The sequence below is a fragment of the Elephas maximus genome, chromosome 27, assembly GCF_024166365.1.
Source record: "Elephas maximus indicus isolate mEleMax1 chromosome 27, mEleMax1 primary haplotype, whole genome shotgun sequence".
NCBI lineage: Eukaryota > Metazoa > Chordata > Mammalia > Proboscidea > Elephantidae > Elephas > Elephas maximus.
Window position 1 is genome coordinate 23,673,145 of NC_064845.1, and position 19,342 is coordinate 23,692,486.

Genomic DNA, 19,342 nt, shown 5'->3' on the forward strand with positions numbered 1-19,342 from the left:
TGCATCGATTCTTCTTCTGTCTTCCTTTTTCATTCATTTCATAGGCTTTCGCATGCAGATGAGGTGATTGAAAAGACAAAGCAGGCCTTAAAAAAAGTGTGTCAGATGAATGAAGGAATTTGGAATGTAAGTTCCTGCCCTATGGAGCTGATGGTTGGAGACTCCTGTGTGAGGTGCACCACACATCTAAGACACACTGCACTCTAGATTTGATCAGAAAGAATTGGTTTTCCAGAATGTCACTAGCTGAGGGATCTTTGCTCCCTAGTCATTTGCAGTCTCTACCGTCCTCTTCCTGTAGTTAGGGGCTCAGAACCGCCCTTTGCTTATTTCATTCCCCTCCCCAGACAACGTCCAGTTCCTAATTACTTTGAGCCGATTCCTTCTAGAGAGCTGTATGTGTGTTTTGGCTACTTTCCTGCTGTCTTACCATAGGAATGGGGAAAGACCTGCTCTCTTTTCTCTACCTTTGAAGACCTCTTGAAGGTTTTTCTTGGCACCTTGATGCTAGGGAGACCCGTACACCTGGGTGCAGAGATGGCTGCAGCCCAGCATCTGCAGACAAAGATATGAAAAGAAGAAAATCTCCTATGCAACTGTCAAATAATCAAAACCGATCCAACAATTAACTCACACATAAAACAAGTAACCTGATTACGTTAGGTGTCAGTTTAAGGTGACTGGAGGGATTTGGAGAGACAGCCACTGGGGCCGGATGGATCATGGACAAAGTACTGGGGACTCTTGTCATACACAGGTGATTTTAAGCATGTGTCCTCCACAAAAAATAAACCAACAACTACAAAAACAAAAAGAGAGGTAGCTAATGAATGACACTGCTTCTCGTGACTCCATCCGGAATGAGCAGGAGGTCGGAGAGGCTAGTCCATTGGTCTCGCTTTCCACCATGCCTCTTGTCGGTCCAGTATCTGGCCACCTTGAGTGTGTACACAGAAGCATTATTCAGTAAGTTGGGCCCCTGCATTTACCTTATGACCCAACAATCCCTCTCCTGGGTATTTACTGTGGAAAAATGAGAACTCATGTTCACACAAAAACCTCTTCATGAATGTGTATAGCTGCTTTATTCACAATCAACCCAAACTGGAAAACAATTCTGATGTTCTTCAAAAAGCGAATGGCTAAAGCAGGGTCCCAAATGCAAGCTAGTCTTTGACTGGTGCTTAACCAGGGGATAGCAGGCCATGGTTGTTTTGATAAAACTTGGTGTATCAGTTACTTATTGTGTAATGAACCACCCCAAAATTCAGAAGCTTAAAACAATAATCATTTATTTTGCTCAGGCTATCTGCAGTTTGGGCCAGGCTTGGTGGAAACAGGCTTTCTTTGCTCCACATGGTATCAGCAGCTTGACTGTGGCTGGAGGATCTACTTCCAAGATGGCTCACTCACATGATTGGCAAGTTGGTGCTGGCTGTCGGTTCCTTTCCACATGGGTCTCTCATGGGGCTACTTGGGCTTCTTCATGGCATGGTGGCTGGGTTCCAAGAGCAAGCATATCAAGAGTCAGGAAGTAGATGCTCCCAGTTTCATAAGGCCTGGGCCCAGAAACTGTGTCATTCTACTGTATTCTGTTGGCCAAGTCATCACAGAGCCCAGATTCAGGGGAGGTAGCATAACCCCATCTCTCAATGAAAAAAGTATGAAAGAATTTTGAGGCCAGATTTTAAAACTATCACAGTTGTCTTTTACCATCTATCCCACTAGAGATCTTGACCCCTGATGGAGACGTGCTTACACTGAGATGTTCCTCAACATTCAGTCTCTGTGAGAGAATCTATGCAGCCCTCCCAGGTGACTCCCGTCTCTCAAAGGCCCATAACCAGCCCTTGCCCAAGCCTCAAACAGTGAACAATAAAGTTCATAAAACTCTACAAGAATGTAAGGCAATGTTATATCTTATTTTCCCTGCTTTTGGTTTTTTTTTTTTTTTGGTTAGCTAGAATTTTTCTGACTTGACAGCAATGAGTTTGATTGGTTTAGGGACTATAATAGATATTCTTAGAATGATATAAAAGTCTTTCCCATTTTAACAAGCATGGGAGTTCGGTCAAGAATGTAGGAAGCAACTAAATGAGCCATTTGGGGGCAGGCAAGCTAGGGACCCTTGACACAAAAGAAAAAAAGGAACAAATTCACACTAAGAGTTTGGTGGCCAGCAACTGCTTTGTGTCTCCCCTTCTCGGAGAGAGATGTGCTTTAGAGGTAGTTGTTCAACCAGTCTTGCACTCATTCCAAAAAAAAAAAAGACCCTCGAAAATTTGAGACCCCAGGGAATCACTGATGATGTACAGTTTTGCTACTGGTTGGTCTGGTTATGTTTTCTGTGTCTGGTCATAGAGGTGATTTTCCCGGCACTCCTTCATGTTCGATGAGATCAAGCACAGTACTGTCTGGGGTGAACTGAGACAGAGACCTTGAGTTTGGGACAGTCTGATTGAAACCTTAAAATTGTGAATTGAGGGAATTTTCCTAATACTTCTTGCCCCTCCACCACTGTTTCTGAGTGTTTCACGTTTATCTTGGCACTCCTTTCCTCCCTTCTGCCTGCTTTGGGTATCCTATTCTTTATAGAAGAAATTAAATCATACTAAACTCTTAATGGCTACCAGCAGCTTAATTTGTTACTCTTCCCATGGGGATATTTGTGGTTTAAAAGGCAATGCTTGTGAAGGGAAATTCTGATTTCAAAGGAATGAACCTTTAATGCTAGAATTTATATAATGTTGTTGTTGTTGTTAGGTACCGTCAAGTCAGTTCCAACTCATTGCCAGTTTTCAAGTGATTGTACCAATTTCCACTTCCACCATTAAAAAAAAATTCCATTTTTTTTCACATCTTCTTCAACTCTCGATAGTAGCAGTTTTTTAAACATTTTAACTCTTCTGGTGGATGTATTTCGTTGTGGTCTTCCTTTCCATTGCCCTGAGAAGTAATGACGTTGAGCTTCTTCGCATATGTTTCTTGGCCATTTGTATATCCTCTTTGGAGGAGTGTTTGTTCAGGCATTTTACCTATTTGCTATAGTCTATCTTTTCCTTATTGGTTTGTACTAGTTCTTTGATTGATTGTGGAGATGAGTCATTTGCTGAATGAATTCAGTGGTGTGCAGGATCCTGACCATGAGAGCAGTTGGTCTGCATCTCTTCCCAACCCTGTGATCAGTGACAGTGTATTGGTCACTCGAAATCCGCCACGGCAGGAGTGTTTACACCATGGAAATAGGCAAACCCTACAAATGAGATATTTTTTCCCCCTCAAAGAGCTGATTTCCCAGCACACTATTAGATAAATATATTATAAATAGCTTTTTCTAATCTGCAAATTGCCTTTTTGCTCTTTTTAAGGTACATTTTGAGGAACAGATTTTTTAATCTTAACGTAGTCTACTTTGTCAAAGTTTTCCTTTATGGTTAGAACTTTTTGTGTCCTATTTAAGAAATCTTGGCCTACACCTCTATGTTTTTTTATATGGCTAGGTAATTGTCAGTTTTGAAATATTCTACTTTGCTTCACTTTTCCCCTGCTGATGCAGGACCACTATGTACAGTTGTACAGGTTGTTCACTGCACAAGAGGTAAGTAGGGGCTGAAATCCAGCCCTTGCTCCACTCAGTAAGCCATGGCTGGCATAGGGGCTGCATCTCATCAAAGGAGAGGCACCTTTTCCTAAGTCTTACAAAGGCATTGGATGGGCCAGGGCTCTGATACCTTGAACCCCACACTGTCTTTCCAGCCTGCCAAACTGAATTTTACTGCTCTTCCCCTTCGCACGTTGTACTTTCCTGCCCCCTGCTTTTGCTCTTGCTGTGCTGTTCTGAATCTGCATAGTCTCATTTCAAATCTGTCCATCAAAGGCTATCACAGATACCTCCTTTAGGCCTCTTGTTTTCCCATCTTGTATTATAATTTGTGTGTCTGGTCTCCCCCACCAGGCTAAACTCCTTGAGGACAAAGACTATACTGTTTAAATCCCTGGTGGTGCTTTGCCCGTAGTAAAAAGCCAAAAACCAAACCTGTTGCCGTTGAGTCGATTCCTACTCCTAGTGACCCTATAGGACAGAGTAGAACTGCCCCACAGAGTTTCCAAGGAGCGCCTGGTAGATTTGAGCTGTTGACCTTTTGGTTGTATGCCACAGCGCTTAACCACTATGCCACCAGGGTTGGTTTCCTTGCCCTTAGTAGGCAGACATGCACGAATAAGTGACTTGTTGGTTCTTGGGGCATTTCCAGTTCTGCTGTGGTGGTAGTAGTGCCCATCTGGGCAGGATTACCTGTTTCCCAACCCTTAGGAGCCTCCTGGTCTGCTCCTCTTCCAGTTTGCCCCAGCGCATGCCAGTTTGCCCGCTTTGTAGCAGTTAAATACGCAGCCTCTGTGTATATCAGCTATTTTATCTGCGAGAGTACAACGTATTTTATAGCTAATCAGTTCAAGCAGGTTGCACATAAATCATGCCTGCTCTGGCCCTGTGGACGCGAATGTTCCCTTATTAAGGCATAAGTGAGCCTTCCTGTTCTCATCCATTCTTTTGACTTTTTTTTTTTAATTACTTGAAAGTATAGCCTGGTATTGTTACACCCCCTCATCCACCCCCCCACCCCACCATACACCGCTTTTTTGAGGTTAAGTTTGTTTTTCTGGAGCTTACCAGATTGCCTTAGGAAGCTGCGTGCCTTGTGAATGGATTGAGCAAAGGGAAATTCTTATCTCCGAAAGGAAGCGGTCACCGCGTTTCTGTTTGTGATATTCTTGGCCGGTTAATATTTTTGTGAAATATGTCCTGTGGCAGCACCCGGACCCTAGAGAGGAGGGAGATATTGGTTATGCTCAGTACACAAAAGGAAAAAATCTCTTGCTGAAGTCTGGAGAGTGGAGAAAAGTCATTTCATGAATGTCATTCTGCCTAAATAAACAGAGAACCTTCATTGTTTTCAATCCCTTGAGAGATGGGAAGCTCAACCCACCCCTAGCGTGCACATTATTTTAACATTTCTCCATTTTCGTTTCAAGCTGTAGCTACAGATCTTTGTGCTAGCACACATTAGCTTCCAATTCCTCTGGCCCTGCTATTAGTGTTCAGTCAGTTTTCATTCTGGTCTAAAATGACTCTCTAAGAGCATGGAAGCGTACTGTTATTTCCCGCGGTTTGGTCTACAAAAGAATAAAAGGGGGACTTGGCGACAAGTCCCCATATAGTACCGCCATCTCCTTTTAGAGATGTTGTATGAATTTAAATTCCTGTCTAAATAATTACTGTTGAGGGTAGAGGGGACTTTGGAGTTTGGAAATTGTAACAACAACTTATTCTCTCTTAACAACCACAGCGAAGGTGACACATCTCTTGTTTTTTTTTTCCACATGGGCTGACACTATAATGCGCAGTATTGCTTTTTAGATCCCATTTTTTAAAATCATGTACGCAGAATATAGTGGAACTGAGGCACTGTGAGGTATTATTTCCCTCAGAGAAGAGAGAAAAAAACAAAGCAGGTATGTTTTTGGTGTCATTTAAAAATCATAGGGTGGCTGGTAATGGTCTCTTCACAGAAAGAGAAGCCAGTCTGGGTACTGAGCTAGCACAGTCCCGCTTGTTTTATGTCCATATATTAAATTGTACTCTAGATTTCATAAAGGCTGAGGTGGTTTATGTTTTCTTCAGGAATGTCATGGGGTCTTTTATACTACGGTGTTGAAAAGCAAAATCTCAGTTGAAAAAAAAAAATCCCACATCTCCTTTTTTTCTCCCCCTGCTGCAGCTGCTGAAATGGGTTGCGGATTGAACAAGTTAGAGAAACGTGATGAAAAACGGCCTGGGAATATTTATTCAACTTTGAAGAGGCCTCAGGTGGAAACCAAGATCGATGTGTCCTATGAATACCGCTTCCTGGAGTTCACGACTCTGAGTGCCGGTAAGTACTTGGAGGCTCTTGATTTCCTGGTGACTGAAATGAGTTTGAGGACTCCCTGGCTTCAGAAACCCTGGTGGCTTAGTGGTTAAGTGCTACGGCTGCTAACCAAAGGGTTGGCAGTTCAAGTCCACCAGGCGCTCCTTGGAAACTCTATGGGGCAGTTCTACTCTGTCCTATAGGGTCGCAATGAGTCTGAATTGACTCAGTGGCACTGGGTTTGGTTTTGGTTTGGCTGGCTTCCACGGCCCTATCCGTGGGCAGGATCTTTAGCTGGGTTTCCCTTGCGCAAATGCTGGCAGAGCCTGGCAGGGACATAATTTGGTAGGTGTGTAAGGTTAGTGGATTTGTGAGGACCTGAAAAAGACAGGCCTGTCTAAAGGGGTTATTGTCGTCATTGTTAGGTGCCACTGAGTTGGTTCCAACTCATAGCGACCCTCTGTGCTACAGAACAAAACATTGCCCAGTCCTGTGCCATGCTCACAATCATTGTTACGGTTGAGCCCATTGTTGCAGCCGCTGTGTCAATATATCTCGTTGAGGGTCTTCCTCTTCTTTGCTGACCTTGTACTTTACCAAGCATGATGTCCTTCTCCAGGGACTGATCCCTCCTGATAACATGTCCAAAGTATGTAAGACGTAGTCTCGCCATCCTTGCTTCTAAGGAGTGTTCCGGTTCTTCTTCCAAGATAGATTTATTTGTTCTTTTGGCAGTCCATGGTATATTCAATATTCTTCGCCAACACCATAATTCAAAGGCGTCAGTTCTTCTTTGGTCTTCCTTATTTATTGTCCAGCTTTTGCATGCATATGATGCGATTGAAAATACCACGGCTTGGATCAGACATACCTTAGGCTTCAAAATGACATCTTTGCTTTTCAACACTTTAAAGAGGTCTTTTGCAGCAGATTTGCCCAACGGAACGCATCTTTGATTTCTTGACTTCTGCTACCGTGGGTGTTGATTGTAAATCCAAGTAAAATGAAATCCTTGACAACCTCAGTCATTTCTCTCTCTATCATGATGTTGTTTATTGGTCAGTTGTGAGGATTTTTGTTTTCTTCATGTTAAGGTATAATCCATACTGAAAGCTGTAGTCTTTGACCTTTAAGTGCTTCAAGTCCTCTTCACTTTCAGCAAGCAAGTTTGTGTCATCTGCATAACGCAGGTTGTTAATGAGCCTTCCTCCAATCCTGATGTCCCATTCTTCTTCATAATACTCCATCTTCTCGGATTATTTGCTCAGCATACAGATTGAATAGGTATAGTGAAAGGATACAACCCTGACACACACCTTTCCTGACTTTAAGTCACACGGTGTCCCCTCATTCTGTTCGAATAGCTGCCCCTTAATCTATGTACAGTTTTCTCATGGGCACAATTAAGTGTTCTGGAATTCCCATTCTTTGCAGCGTTACCCATAATTTGTTATGATCCACACAGTTGAATGCCTTCGCATGGCCAGTAAAACACAGGTAAACGTCCTTCTGGTATCCTCTGCTTTCAGCCAGGATCCATCTAACATCAGCAATGATATTCCTGGTTCCACGTCCTCTTCTGAATCTGGCCTAAATTTCTGGCAGTTCCCTGTCGATACGCTGCTGCAGCCACCTTTGAGTGATCTGCAGTAAAATTTTACTTGCGTGTGATATTAATGATATTGTTCAATAATTTCCACATTTGGTTGGATCGGCTTTCTTGGAACTAGGCATAAATATGAATATCTTCCAGTCAGTTGACTAGATAGCTATCTTCCAAATTTCTTGGCATAGACAAGTGAATGCTTCTGGCCCTGCGTCTGTGTGTTGAAACATCTCAGTTGATATTCTGTCAATTCCTGGAGTCTTGTTTTTCGCCAATGCCCTCAGTGCATCTTGAACTTCTTCCTTCAGCACCAGTGCTTCCTGATCATATGCTACCTCTTGAAATGGTTGAACATCGACCAATTCTTTTTGGTATGATGACTCTGTGTATTCCTTCTATCTTCTTTTGATGCTTCCTGCATCATTTAATATTTTCCCCATGGAATCCTTCACTATTGCAACTCGAGGCTTGAATTTTTCTTCAGTTCCTTCAGCTTGAGAAACGCCAAGCGTGTTCTCCCCTTTTGGTTTTCTATCTCTAGCTCTTTGCACATGTCATTATAATACTTCACTTTGTTTTCTCGAGCCAGCCTTTGAAATCTTCCATTCACTCCTTTTCCTTCATCATTTCATCATTTTGTGTTAGCTACTCAACATTCAAGAGCAAGTTTCAGAGACTCTTCTGACATCCATTTTGGTCTTTCTTTCTTTCTTGTCTTTTTAATGACCTTTTGTTTTCTTCATGTATGATGTCCTTGGTGTCGTTCCACAACTCACCTGGGCTTCAGTCGTCAGTGTTCAGTGGGTCAAATCTGTTCTTGAGATGGTCTCTAAATTCAGGTGGGATATACTCAAGGTCATAGTTTGGTTCTCAGGAACTTGTTCTAATTTTCTTCAGTTTCAGCTTGAACTTGCATGTGAGCAATTGATGATTTGGTTCCGCATTTGGCCCCTGGCCTTGTTCTGACTGATGATATTGAGCTTTTCCATCATTTCTTTCCATAGATGTAGTCGATTTGACTCCTGTCTATTCCATCTGGCAAGGTCCATGTGCATAGTTGCCGTCTATGTTGGTGAAAAAAGGTATCTGCAGTGAAGAAGTCGTTGGTCTTTCAAAATTCTATCATGTGATTTCTGGCATCGTTTCTATCACCAAGGCCATATTTTCGAACTACCGATCCTTCTTTGTTTCCAAGTTTCGCATTCCAAGCACCAGTAATTATCAATGCATCCTGATTGTGTGTTCGACAACTTCAGACTGCAGAAAGCTGGTAAAAATCTTCAATTTTTCCATCTGTGGCCTTAGTGGTTAGTGTGTAAATTTGAATAATAGTCGTATTAACTGGTCTTTCTTGTAGGCGTATGGATATTATCCTATCACTGACAGCATTGTACTTCAGGATAGGTCTTGAAATGTTCTTTTTGACAATGAATGCGCCATTCCTCTTCAAGTTGTCATTCCCGGCAAAGTAGACCGTATGACTGCCCGATTCAAAATGGCCAATACTAGTCCATTTCAGCTCACTAATGCCTAGGATATCAACGCTTATGTGCTTCATTTCGTTTTTGATGATTTCTAATTTTCCTAGATTTAAACTTCATATATCCCACACTTCAATTATTAATGAATGTTTGCAGCTGTTTCTTCTAATTTTGAGTCATGCCACATCAGCAGATGCAGGTCCAAAAAGCTTGACTGTATCCACGTCATTAAGGTTGACTCGACTTTGAGGAGGCAGCTCTTCCCCAGTCGTCTTTTGAGTGCCTTCCAACCTTGGGGACTCATCTTTTGGCACTGTATCAGACAGTGTTCCGCAGCTATTGATAAGGTTTTCACTGGCTAATTCTTTTCGGAAGTAGACTGCTGGGTCTTTCTTCCTAATCTTAGCCTGGAAGCTCAGCTGAAAACTGTCCTCCAGGGGTGACCCAGTTGGTATCGGAATACCAGTGGCTTAGCTTCCAGCATCACCGCAACACGCAAGCCCCTACAGTACGAGAAACTGACAGACACGTGGGAATCTAAAGGGGATAGTTTACAGAAATCCAGAATTTAATGTGAAGCCTCTCACTTTTTAGAAGACAGCCTAGTAAAATCACTAATTGAAATGATAACAAATCAAAACTATGGGCCAAATAACACACATGGCTAGGCTGAATACGGCCTTTGGGCCACCCAGTTTGCAGGCTCTGTGTCATGGCAAGCCCCACAGAAAAGGAAATTTGCTTTGTCTTAACATACAAATCTGCTGTGCCCACCCAAATTCACCTGCCCATTCTTTGCCATCTTTCATGAATGCTTGTCTACCTGGGCATGGCTTTACCTTACTGAAGCCAGAGGGTGTGTGGGTCATTTGCCCCTCCCAGTGTTCCATGGTCTGAGCAAACAGGGACTGGCCCTGGGGTGACTGACAAGGGATGGTCAACTTAATCACTCTAGAGCATTTGCTGAGCACCTGCTGTGTGCAGTGTTGGGCTGGTGCTGAGGGAAAATTGTGAGGCGTGTCCTGGTTTCCTGCAGCTTCTTCCCTAGCGAGGGATAGGAGATGCGTACACATGAGGAAAAAAATTAACACAATAGGTTATAACTGTGAGGAGGAAAACATGTAAAATGTGTTTTCAAAAGTGGAAGAGAGCACCCTTCTGTTGGTAGAGACGGGTCCTGGGAAGCTGAGAGCAAAAACCAGGCACTGTATAACTAAGACATTTAAGGCACTGTCTCCCTGGGGCTTCCGGGTATATGTTAGCCTCTATTGGCAGATAAGAAAATTAGTGGTGAAAGCCCTTGTATTAGTTTCCTAGGGTGCTGTGACAAAGTACCACAAACTCTGTGGCTTAAAACAACAGAAATTAATTCTCTCCCAGTCCTGGAGACCAGAAGTCTGAAATCAAGGTGTTGGCAAGGCCACACTCTTTGAAAGCTCTAGTGAGGATGCTTCCTTGTGTCTTCCAGCTTCTGGTAGCCCCAGGGGTTCCTGGACTTGTGGTAGCATTATTCCAACGTCTGCCTCTGTGGTCACACGGCTGTCTTCCCTCTGTGTCTGTCTATCCCTGTGTCTTCTCGGTTACGATCAGTCATCAGTCATTTTGGATTAGGACCCTCCCTACTCCAGGATGGCCTCAGGTTAAGTTAACTCTTTACGTCTTTAAAGACCCTATTTCTAATCAAGGCCATGTTTGCAGGTGCTGGAAGTTAGGATTTCAGCATACTTTTTGGGGGGATACAATTCAACCTGTTACTCCTGGATTTGAATTGGGGCTTCACTGCAGAGTAACTGGGAAAATCACTAGACCTCTGAGGCCTTTAGTGTCCTCGTCTATAAAATGAGTGTATGAATATCCATCTCATAGGCCAATTGTGTGGATTAAAAAAGGGAGCATGCGTGAAGCTCTTGGCACCATGGCTGCATGCGGTAGGGCTGCTGATATTACTAGTGCTACTACCACTCCTACTCAACTAGTACTCCTGCCTCTCTGCTGGGTCTCCAGCTGCATCTTGAGCCCTGAGAGAGATGGGCAGCTGAGTGTATCTGCAGGGATGTTCTGTATACTCCTCCAAGTTACCAGAACCCAACCAGCATTTTCCTCATCAGATTGGTTCCTTCAGATGTCCTTGATGAATACTGTCACCATCAACAGCCAGACTTGAACTGTTAGCCATCTATGGCCATTCCTTCTGCTTGCCCACGATTTCTGTTTCATTCCTCAAGCCTATCAAAACTGCTTCTGAAAATGCTTACAATAGAGCTAACATGAAGTTGAGCAAATCTGAAAATAAAATTATTGAAGCTACTTGGTCATCCATTTATTTGTTCAATGAATATTGGGGTGTCTACAATGTGCCAGGCATTGTAGAGTGATTAAAGGAAGAAGTAAAAGCATGTATAGGAAACAAGATCAGAAGGAAATACACCAAAATGTTAAATATTGATTGTTAGGATGGTGAGATTGTAGGGAATTCTTTTTTGCATTGGGGTTATATTTGTTTTATTGTTAAGAAGAGTAAGGTTACTCATAAAACCTCCAGGAATATTTGCATTGGGGTTGTATTTCTTTTGTTGTTAAGAAGTGTGAGGTTACTCCTAAAACCTGCAGGAATAGGACCCCTTCTTTGTCTTCCCACTGCTTCATCACTCCTCATCTGAATTGTTTCGGTAACCTCCTCATTTGTTTCCCTGCTCCCTTGTCTCTGGTCATAGCATCCACGTGGCTTTCCATTGTGCTTTCTTGGGTTGGATTATTGTTTGTTTTCCAACTATAAAATGGGCAGATGCCCATTACAAAAAACTTGAAAAACACTGAGAAGAATCCTACCTGGCCTTCTTGCTTCTGCCTTTGTCCTCCTACAGGTCAGGGTCACTCCTCTGCTCACAGCCTCCTGTGGCTCCCACCTCACCCCAAGTGGCACCCACTTCCCCTGACCTCGCTCTCCCGTTTTTTGTCTTATGTGTTCTGCTCAGCCGGCCTTTCTTTTGAAACCCCTGGCCTCCTCAGGGCTTCTGCACTGTCTGTTCCCTCTGCCTGGAAGTCCTTCCCCAGATATACCTTTGGCTTACCTCCTTCCCTCTCGTTTGTGAAACCTTCCCTACCCACCTATTTAAAATTTCTACCTTCCCACCTACTCTCTATTCCTTTCCCTGCGTGATTCTTCTCCATAGCGCTTCTTAGCACCTGTATATTTTACTAGCTATGCATTTTACTTATTGTAATTTGTTTGCTTATTTGTTGTCTGTCTCCCTTCATGAGGAGGCAGAATTGCTTCCCGTGAGTGCAAGGATTTTCTCTGTTTCATTCTCCGCTGTGTCCAGTATGCTTAGAACAGTGCTTGGCATATAGCAGATAATCAATACGTATTTCTTGATGAATACCGTGATGTATATTTTTGTATCCTGCTTTTTACCACCTATTACTGTATAGCAAGGCATGTACCCTGTCGTTACATATTCTCTGAAAATATGATTTAATGGGTGTGTATGATTTAATCATAGTGCATACCATAATTTATTTAGCAGTCCCCTTTTATTGGACATTCAAGTTATTTTGAGCTTTGGGCTACTATAAATAATGTTGTGATAAGCAACACTGTACATAAATCTTCGTGCACATTTCTGATGATTTCCTCAGGAATTACTGAATTGAAGGATATGAATGTCAGGACTCTTGATAAATTGCCAAATTACCCTCTAGATAGGACGTGTTTGTATCAAACACAAATCTGATCATGCTCAGCCCTTTGGCAGGTGCCCCAGGATAAATGAAGGTTCAAGCTGGCGCTCAGGGCTTCCAGAGCTCGGCCTGGCCTTTGCGAATTCTCTCCCACACGTCCCTTGGGGAACCGTGTACTGTCGTCGCTGCATTGCTCGCTTGTCTTCCAGGACCCGTTTTCCCAGCTCCCCTGCCTTAGCTCAGATGGGTCTCTGCTGCATTGGCCCTTGTTACGCCCTGTTGCTTACCAGAACTCACCCCCTCTTCAAGGTCCAGCTGAAATTGTTCTTTCTTGACATCCATCCCATCAGAATTACTCTTTTCTGCACACCTATAGTTTGTCAATACCGCTCTTACGACACTTTCATTGCATCATATATTAAACTTATTTGTATTTCTTTGAGGGCAAAGACCAAGCCTTGTTCATCTTTCTGTGTCCCAGCCAAGAATAGTGAGAATAAAAATAGCGTGTCTTAAATAGTAGGGTTCTAGAAAACCTACAAAGTAAATGTTTGTTACATATGCTGACTCGTTTTCCGGGCAGCCTCCCAAGCTTTGTTTGAGATGTTCCAGTAAGATCATTCTCTATTGCTCCTAGAAAGGAACATTTGTTGAGTCCCAAGCTCTGGGTTGGGGTATTTGATTCCTCATCTCATTTTTTCCCTAATTTATTCAACTATATTAAAGTACATAAATGGCAATAGTATTTTAAGTGTTCAGACCTGTGAAACCATCACCACACTCAAGATGCGGAACATTTCCATCACCCTCTTTGTAATCCCTCCTTTCCTCAACCCCTCTGCCTGTCCCCAGGCAACCACTGGTCTGCTTATATTTTCCAGAATTTTATATAAATGGAATCATACAGTATGTACTCATTTTTATCTGGCTTCTTTCACTTACATACATATTTTGAGATGCATTTGGTTGGGGGTGTCCATAGTTCATTCCTTTTATTTCCCAGAATTCCATTGTATGGATATACCAAAGTTTGCTTATCCATTCACCTGTTAGTGGACATTTGGGTCGTTGCCACTTTTGGGCTATTACAAATAAAGTTGCTATGAACGTTTGCCTTTGTGTGGATTCTTATCTCAGTTTATCCTCACAGTAGCCCGGTGAGGTATATAAATACGCTCATTCCTTTTTGTGGATGAGGAATGAATGCTCAGAGAGGTTAAGGAACTTGCCCAAATATGCAGTGCTAGGAAGTGACAGGGGTGGACTTAAATTTAGGTCTCTCAGGTGTCAAAGCTCTTGTACCTTATGAAGTGCAAGGTGCTAGACAAATAGGCATTAACCCTAATTAAAGCACCCTCGTTAGAAAACTGGTGTTGTCCTCTAAAGGGCCGTAAGAATATTCCTCTTCCATGAGGTTATGGCCACAGAATATTTTTAAATGGCTCTTGATATATTTATTTCTCACAGAGAAGATGCTTGTCTGACTTTTAAGCAAATGACTTGTCAGGGAAAGGAGTTGGCCCGCTTCCACCTGGTGGCTTAGGCAGAGTGGGATCACGTGCACGTTTTTGAAGATCAAGGTCAGAGTTAGCACCATTTTGTTTGTCCCTTGCTTAAAGTTCAGTGCCATTGTGGACGATGTTGGAACATGCAACCTTACTTGCAGGGCTGGCAGAAGTGAAAAGCAGCAGGAATCTCACAGTAAAGCACATAAGGAGCCAAAAAAACTCAACTCTGGGTGATTTGATCGGGTCTTAAATTTTCAGTTAACTCTGGTCACCGAGGGATAAACCTGCCCTTTGATGGGTTTTTATCGCAGACGGAGGCCCATAAAGCATTCCAGTTTCTGCAAAACAGTGCCTCATTATCCCTTTTATGTGTGTGTTTTGCCAGCTTCTCTGTGCCAGGCCACTCTGACACCACTTGAAAGCTACCTGTGTAAGCTCTGTGAGAATCAACGGTGTTTTATGCGTGTTTGGTGGCAGGGACTGTTGGCACAGTGAGCGACTTGTATAATGAGGCCAGTGCCCAGGGCCTGATCCTTGCTTGAACTGTCTAGGCCTGTGCTTTCCCACACAGAGCCGCCAGCCACTGACTGTCAAATTTCAATTGAAATCCATTAAAAGTAAATAAAATAAAATAAATTCAGTTCCTCCATCACGCTAGCCACATTTCAAGTACTCAACAGCCATGTGTGGCTGTTGACTACCATAGCAAACCGCACAGACATAGACCATTTCTGTCTCCACAGTTCTATTGGACAGTGCTGGTCTAGTCTGTTTTTCAAGGAAGAGAAACTTGGTTTCAGATCAGGATCTGTGTCTCTAATTCAGAATATTTTACCATTTTTTTCATAAATGTTTACCCTTGGGGTCGCTAGGGACCATGTGATGATGAGTCATCAATTCCACAAATATTTGCTGAATATTGATCTTAGACCAGATGTTGTGCCCCTGGGGACATGTGGGTGAACCAGACAGGAGTCTGGCTCTAGACCACTAACTTAGGCTGGCTCAAAATCTTTTACAGATGAAGAACCAGGCAATTGTAATACTTGATGCTAGGGTATGGTAGAGGGGGCAGTGGTAGCACCCAGTCCAGGAGGATTTCAGATCTCCAGGTCATGTTGGAGTTAGCCAGGCAGAGAATGGGTGGGAAGAAGAGGAGAGAAAGAGATGATCTTTGCAGGCAGAAAGGGAACCACATGTGGGAGGGACCAGGACTCAGAGACAATATTGAATATATGGGGAGCTTTAGGAGGTTCGATGTCATTGGAGTGTGGCCTTTGGAGAAGTGAAGTGCTATAAGTGTTGTGCTGAGTCTAGACTTGCTCATAAGAGGACTGAAGGTTTTTAAGGGGGAAGGGTCTTTTCATTCTGGAGAGACCCCTCTGGGGTTAGAATGAAGAAAGGATGGAGGAGGGGAAGCCAGTGGGAAGCCATTGCAGTTATCGGGCCAGGAGTCAAGACGTCCTCCTTTTAGGCAGTGTCATTGGGGACAATAGAAGTTAGTAGAGTCGGGAGAGATTAGGAGGTGGGTGGTATCCAAAGACTGACTTGTACCCAGGAGGTAAAGTTTGAGGGACAGGGGAGACTAGAGAATGAGGCACTTGGATGGAGAGCAAAGGAGGTCTCCACAGATGGACACTGTCATTCTGCTTTAAAGCATTTTCAGATTACACTCTGCTTGATCTTCCAAGTAGACCAGAGAGTTGGAGGGAAGATGTGGTGTTCTTTTTTTTTTTTTTAATGAATAAATTGTATTGACTGGCTAGTTGTAAATGGTACCAGAATCCAGTGTTTTAACTCTTTCTACAGGATTTTTCTACTGCATGAGAAAGAGAGCTTAGTGCCAACCTGTCAGTCCTACTGAATGGTGTGTCAGTAGTATTTGTTTAAATAGCTTTGTCGAGGTATAATCTACATACAATAAAACACACTCATTTTAAGTATATGATTTTTAAACATCCTTGCAACTACCACCACACTTAAGATAAACAACTTTTCCATCACCCCAGGAAGTTCCCTCATGCCTCACCCACTCCTAGAGCCAGACAACTTTTCATCTGTTTTCTGTCACTGTAGATTAGTTTTGCGTCTTTTAGAATATCATTTGAATGGGATATTACAGCATTTACTCTTTGGTGCCTGGTTTTCTTTAACTCTCAGTATAATGCTTTTTCGATTCATCCATGCTGTTGCTTGCATCAAGAGCTCATTTCTCTTTATTGCTTAGTAAGTTCATTATTTGAGTGTGCGACAGTTTGTGTAGTCATTCTCCTGTTGAACGTTTGGGGCTTTTATGAAAAAAGCTGCTGTGAACATTGTGAGCAGTGTTCACTAACTAGTGAACATTGCGTGGGTGGCTGTTTTTATTTCAGTTAGATAAACATGTAGGAGTGGAATTTCTGGATTGTATGCTTTTTTTTTTTATGCTAAATGTATGTTTGCCTTTCTAAGGAACCACTCAACTGCTTTCTAACGTAGTTATACCATTTTACATGTCCAGCAACAATGGGGAGCTGGTGGCTTTACTAGCTTTAATAGAGCTAGTGTCATTTCAACACCTAGTGTTGTATTAATGTCTTTTAAACAAACAAACAACAGTCTTCATGAGGTGGGTAGAGTTACTTCCATGGTATAGAAGAGGAAATTGAGATATTGAGTATGGAGAAGGTTCCAAAAGTAACTTGTCCTAGGCCACCAAGCTGTGTTGGATGTGTGCAGTACTTGCGGTTGTCTTGTTGAATAGCAAACCCTTCACCATGAGTTTTCTTGGTTTCTGAGTCTCCTGCACATTGTGCTAGGTTTAAAAAAAAAATGGAAGATCTCAATGTGAAAAAGTTGAAAGGTGATTTATCCTACGCTGCATGTTTTCTTAAAGTTCATCTTCTATTTTTCCTCTTAAATCCTTGCTTATAAAACATTCCCATGGCACACATTAGAATTTTTAGGATCACTCTACTTTTTTTTCTACTTTGTTACGTTTTAAAAATTTGTATCCTTCTGGTTTTCCTGTCTAGGAGGTATTTAGGTGCTGACCTTTGGAACTTTTCTCTCTGACATTGTGCTGACCAGTCGCAGACTTGGATGTTGCCTGCCAGCATTTTAGCCTTCAACTCTGTGTATAAATTTTGAGTGGTCATGATAATAACATGAGATGACATTCATTATTCTAACCATGCATACTGGGCAATGAATCATTTAAGAGTACAGTTTTTATTTGACTTCCTGCCTGGGTAACATTAGCCCTGAGCACAACTGCAGAAGCAGCTGATAACCGTCATCTATTTAAATTGTCCTCTCAGTCTCCCCTCTCAATCCAGAAAAAAGACTAATCTAAAAAGATGGGTTGCAGTTGAAATTAAGCTCTGAAGATTAACGGATTGTTTTTTGGGCTAAGAGCTTGGGTGCCTAATGGCTAGTTATAAATCCTGGCACTGTTTGCCTGTCTGATTCCAGGTGTCCTAGAGGAAGGGAATAAGTAAATTCTAAGATATCATGCAAAATAATTTTAGCCTCTGGAGAGAGACTACATGCCTTTAGAACTCATTGTTATGTCAGAGCAGTGCTTCTCAAACTTGAGCATAATCAGAGTCATGAGAAGGGCCCGCTGAAACACAGGTTTCTGGGCCTCACCCCAGAGTGTCTGATTCAGCGGGTCTGAGATGAGACCTGGGAATTTGCATTTCTAACAAGTTCCCTAGTAATGTTGATGCTGCTGGTCCGGGGGCTGCACTTTGAAAACCTTAAAAGACCACGTGGAGTGAAATTTTCTTTTTTCTCAGTGGAGATGGTGGGGAAAAAATGATACTGGTAAAATTTTTTAAGTGTAGGATAAAATTCAGTAAATACTTACATACCTACCTATATTATGACCGATTCATATCTTATTTCCTTGAAGTAGCTTGTAATATATTTGCGATGGACAGGTCATTCTCTTGAAAAAAAAAAAAAAACAGTAAGTGGAATGGTTCTGAAACGGTGTAGCATATTAGAATTACCTGGGAAGTTTAAGACCTTCCTATGCCCAGGCTGCACCCCAGACCAATTAAATTGACCTTGGGGAAGGGGTGCCAGCGTGCACCTAAGGTTGGGAAGCAGTGAGTTCGCATCTGGGAAGTATATGTTAAGTACCAACATGAGCATCCCAACTGGTGACCCTCAGTGGGTCACAGTGTACTGAGATTTCTTTTCCCTATAGCTCTCGGGGCTGTTAGAACCTCCTACAGGTTGCCCCCAGTCCCGGAAAGCCTGGCCTCTTGTGCCCAGGGTGCTCATAGCTGCCTGACATGGAGTAGGTCGAGAAGCACTGGTATAAACAGCCAGTGGTCTGGAAGCTCGGCCATGAGAATGCGCATCCCAAGGGCTGAACTCTCAGGCTTTCGCTGGACGTTGAAGGAGAAGGAGGACCCAGACTAGCGTGGAGGGTGATGGAGTAGGGGCCACACTCCACAGGGGGAGCAGCATAGCAAAGACAGAGGCAGGAATGTGTGCTTCTGTTTCAGGAACAGGGAGTAGGTTCCTGGGGGAACCGTTGGGAGACATCGGTAAGGACAGACAGGGAAGTGCTGGTTTTAGAAATGGTGGCTTTTTTAATGACCAGCCATGTAAGGTTTTAAGGTGCCTTGGGGAGGTGGGGTATCCACTGGGACAGCTGGGTTTCAGTTACAATTGAGATGCAGGAAACTGTGTGGAGGACTTTGGGGCTTCAGGGGAATTTATTCCCCATGGTCTAGCCCGGTGAGCCTCAAAGTGTGGTCCTTGGACCTGCAGCATCTCCATCACCTGGGAACGTGTTAGAAATGCAAATTCTCAGGCCCTACATAGACCTACTGAATCGGAAACTCTAGATGTAGAGCTGTAGCAGACTGTGTTTTAACAAGCCCACCACGTGACTCTCTTGTTGCTAAACTTTGAGAAGGACTAGTCTAGAGTTCTTCCAGTCACAGTGGAGGGGACAGTGGATGAACTCACGAGATGTGGATGGACCTTGGGATGTGACAGGCTGAGTGGATAGGAATGAGTGTTTGCAAGAAGGTCTGTGGGACTAGACTGAAGGAAGAGGATTGAAAGGTGGGTTTAGGAAATGGTTTCTCACTGGCCAACAGGTGTGTAGCTAGTGGTCTGGGGTCTGCAGACAGCCTCCGCTTGGGTCAGGGGCCTTGG

General features: G+C 43.1%; 1 protein-coding gene across 4 annotated transcripts in view; it reads left to right on the plus strand.

Moving 5' to 3' along the window:
- Window positions 1-19,342, plus strand: part of RFTN1 (raftlin, lipid raft linker 1) — a 238,266-nt gene that overhangs the window by 13,699 nt on the left and 205,225 nt on the right. For 2 of the 4 annotated variants that reach the window (XM_049870669.1, XM_049870671.1), the window contains exon 2: window positions 5,778-5,930. In XM_049870669.1, the coding sequence (XP_049726626.1) occupies window positions 5,786-5,930 (145 nt within the window). In that variant the 5' untranslated portion in view covers window positions 5,778-5,785. Of the gene's footprint in view, window positions 1-1,304; window positions 1,425-5,777; window positions 5,931-19,342 lie in introns of all 4 variants that reach the window. The other 2 variants (XM_049870670.1, XM_049870668.1) reach the window with 2 other exon arrangements.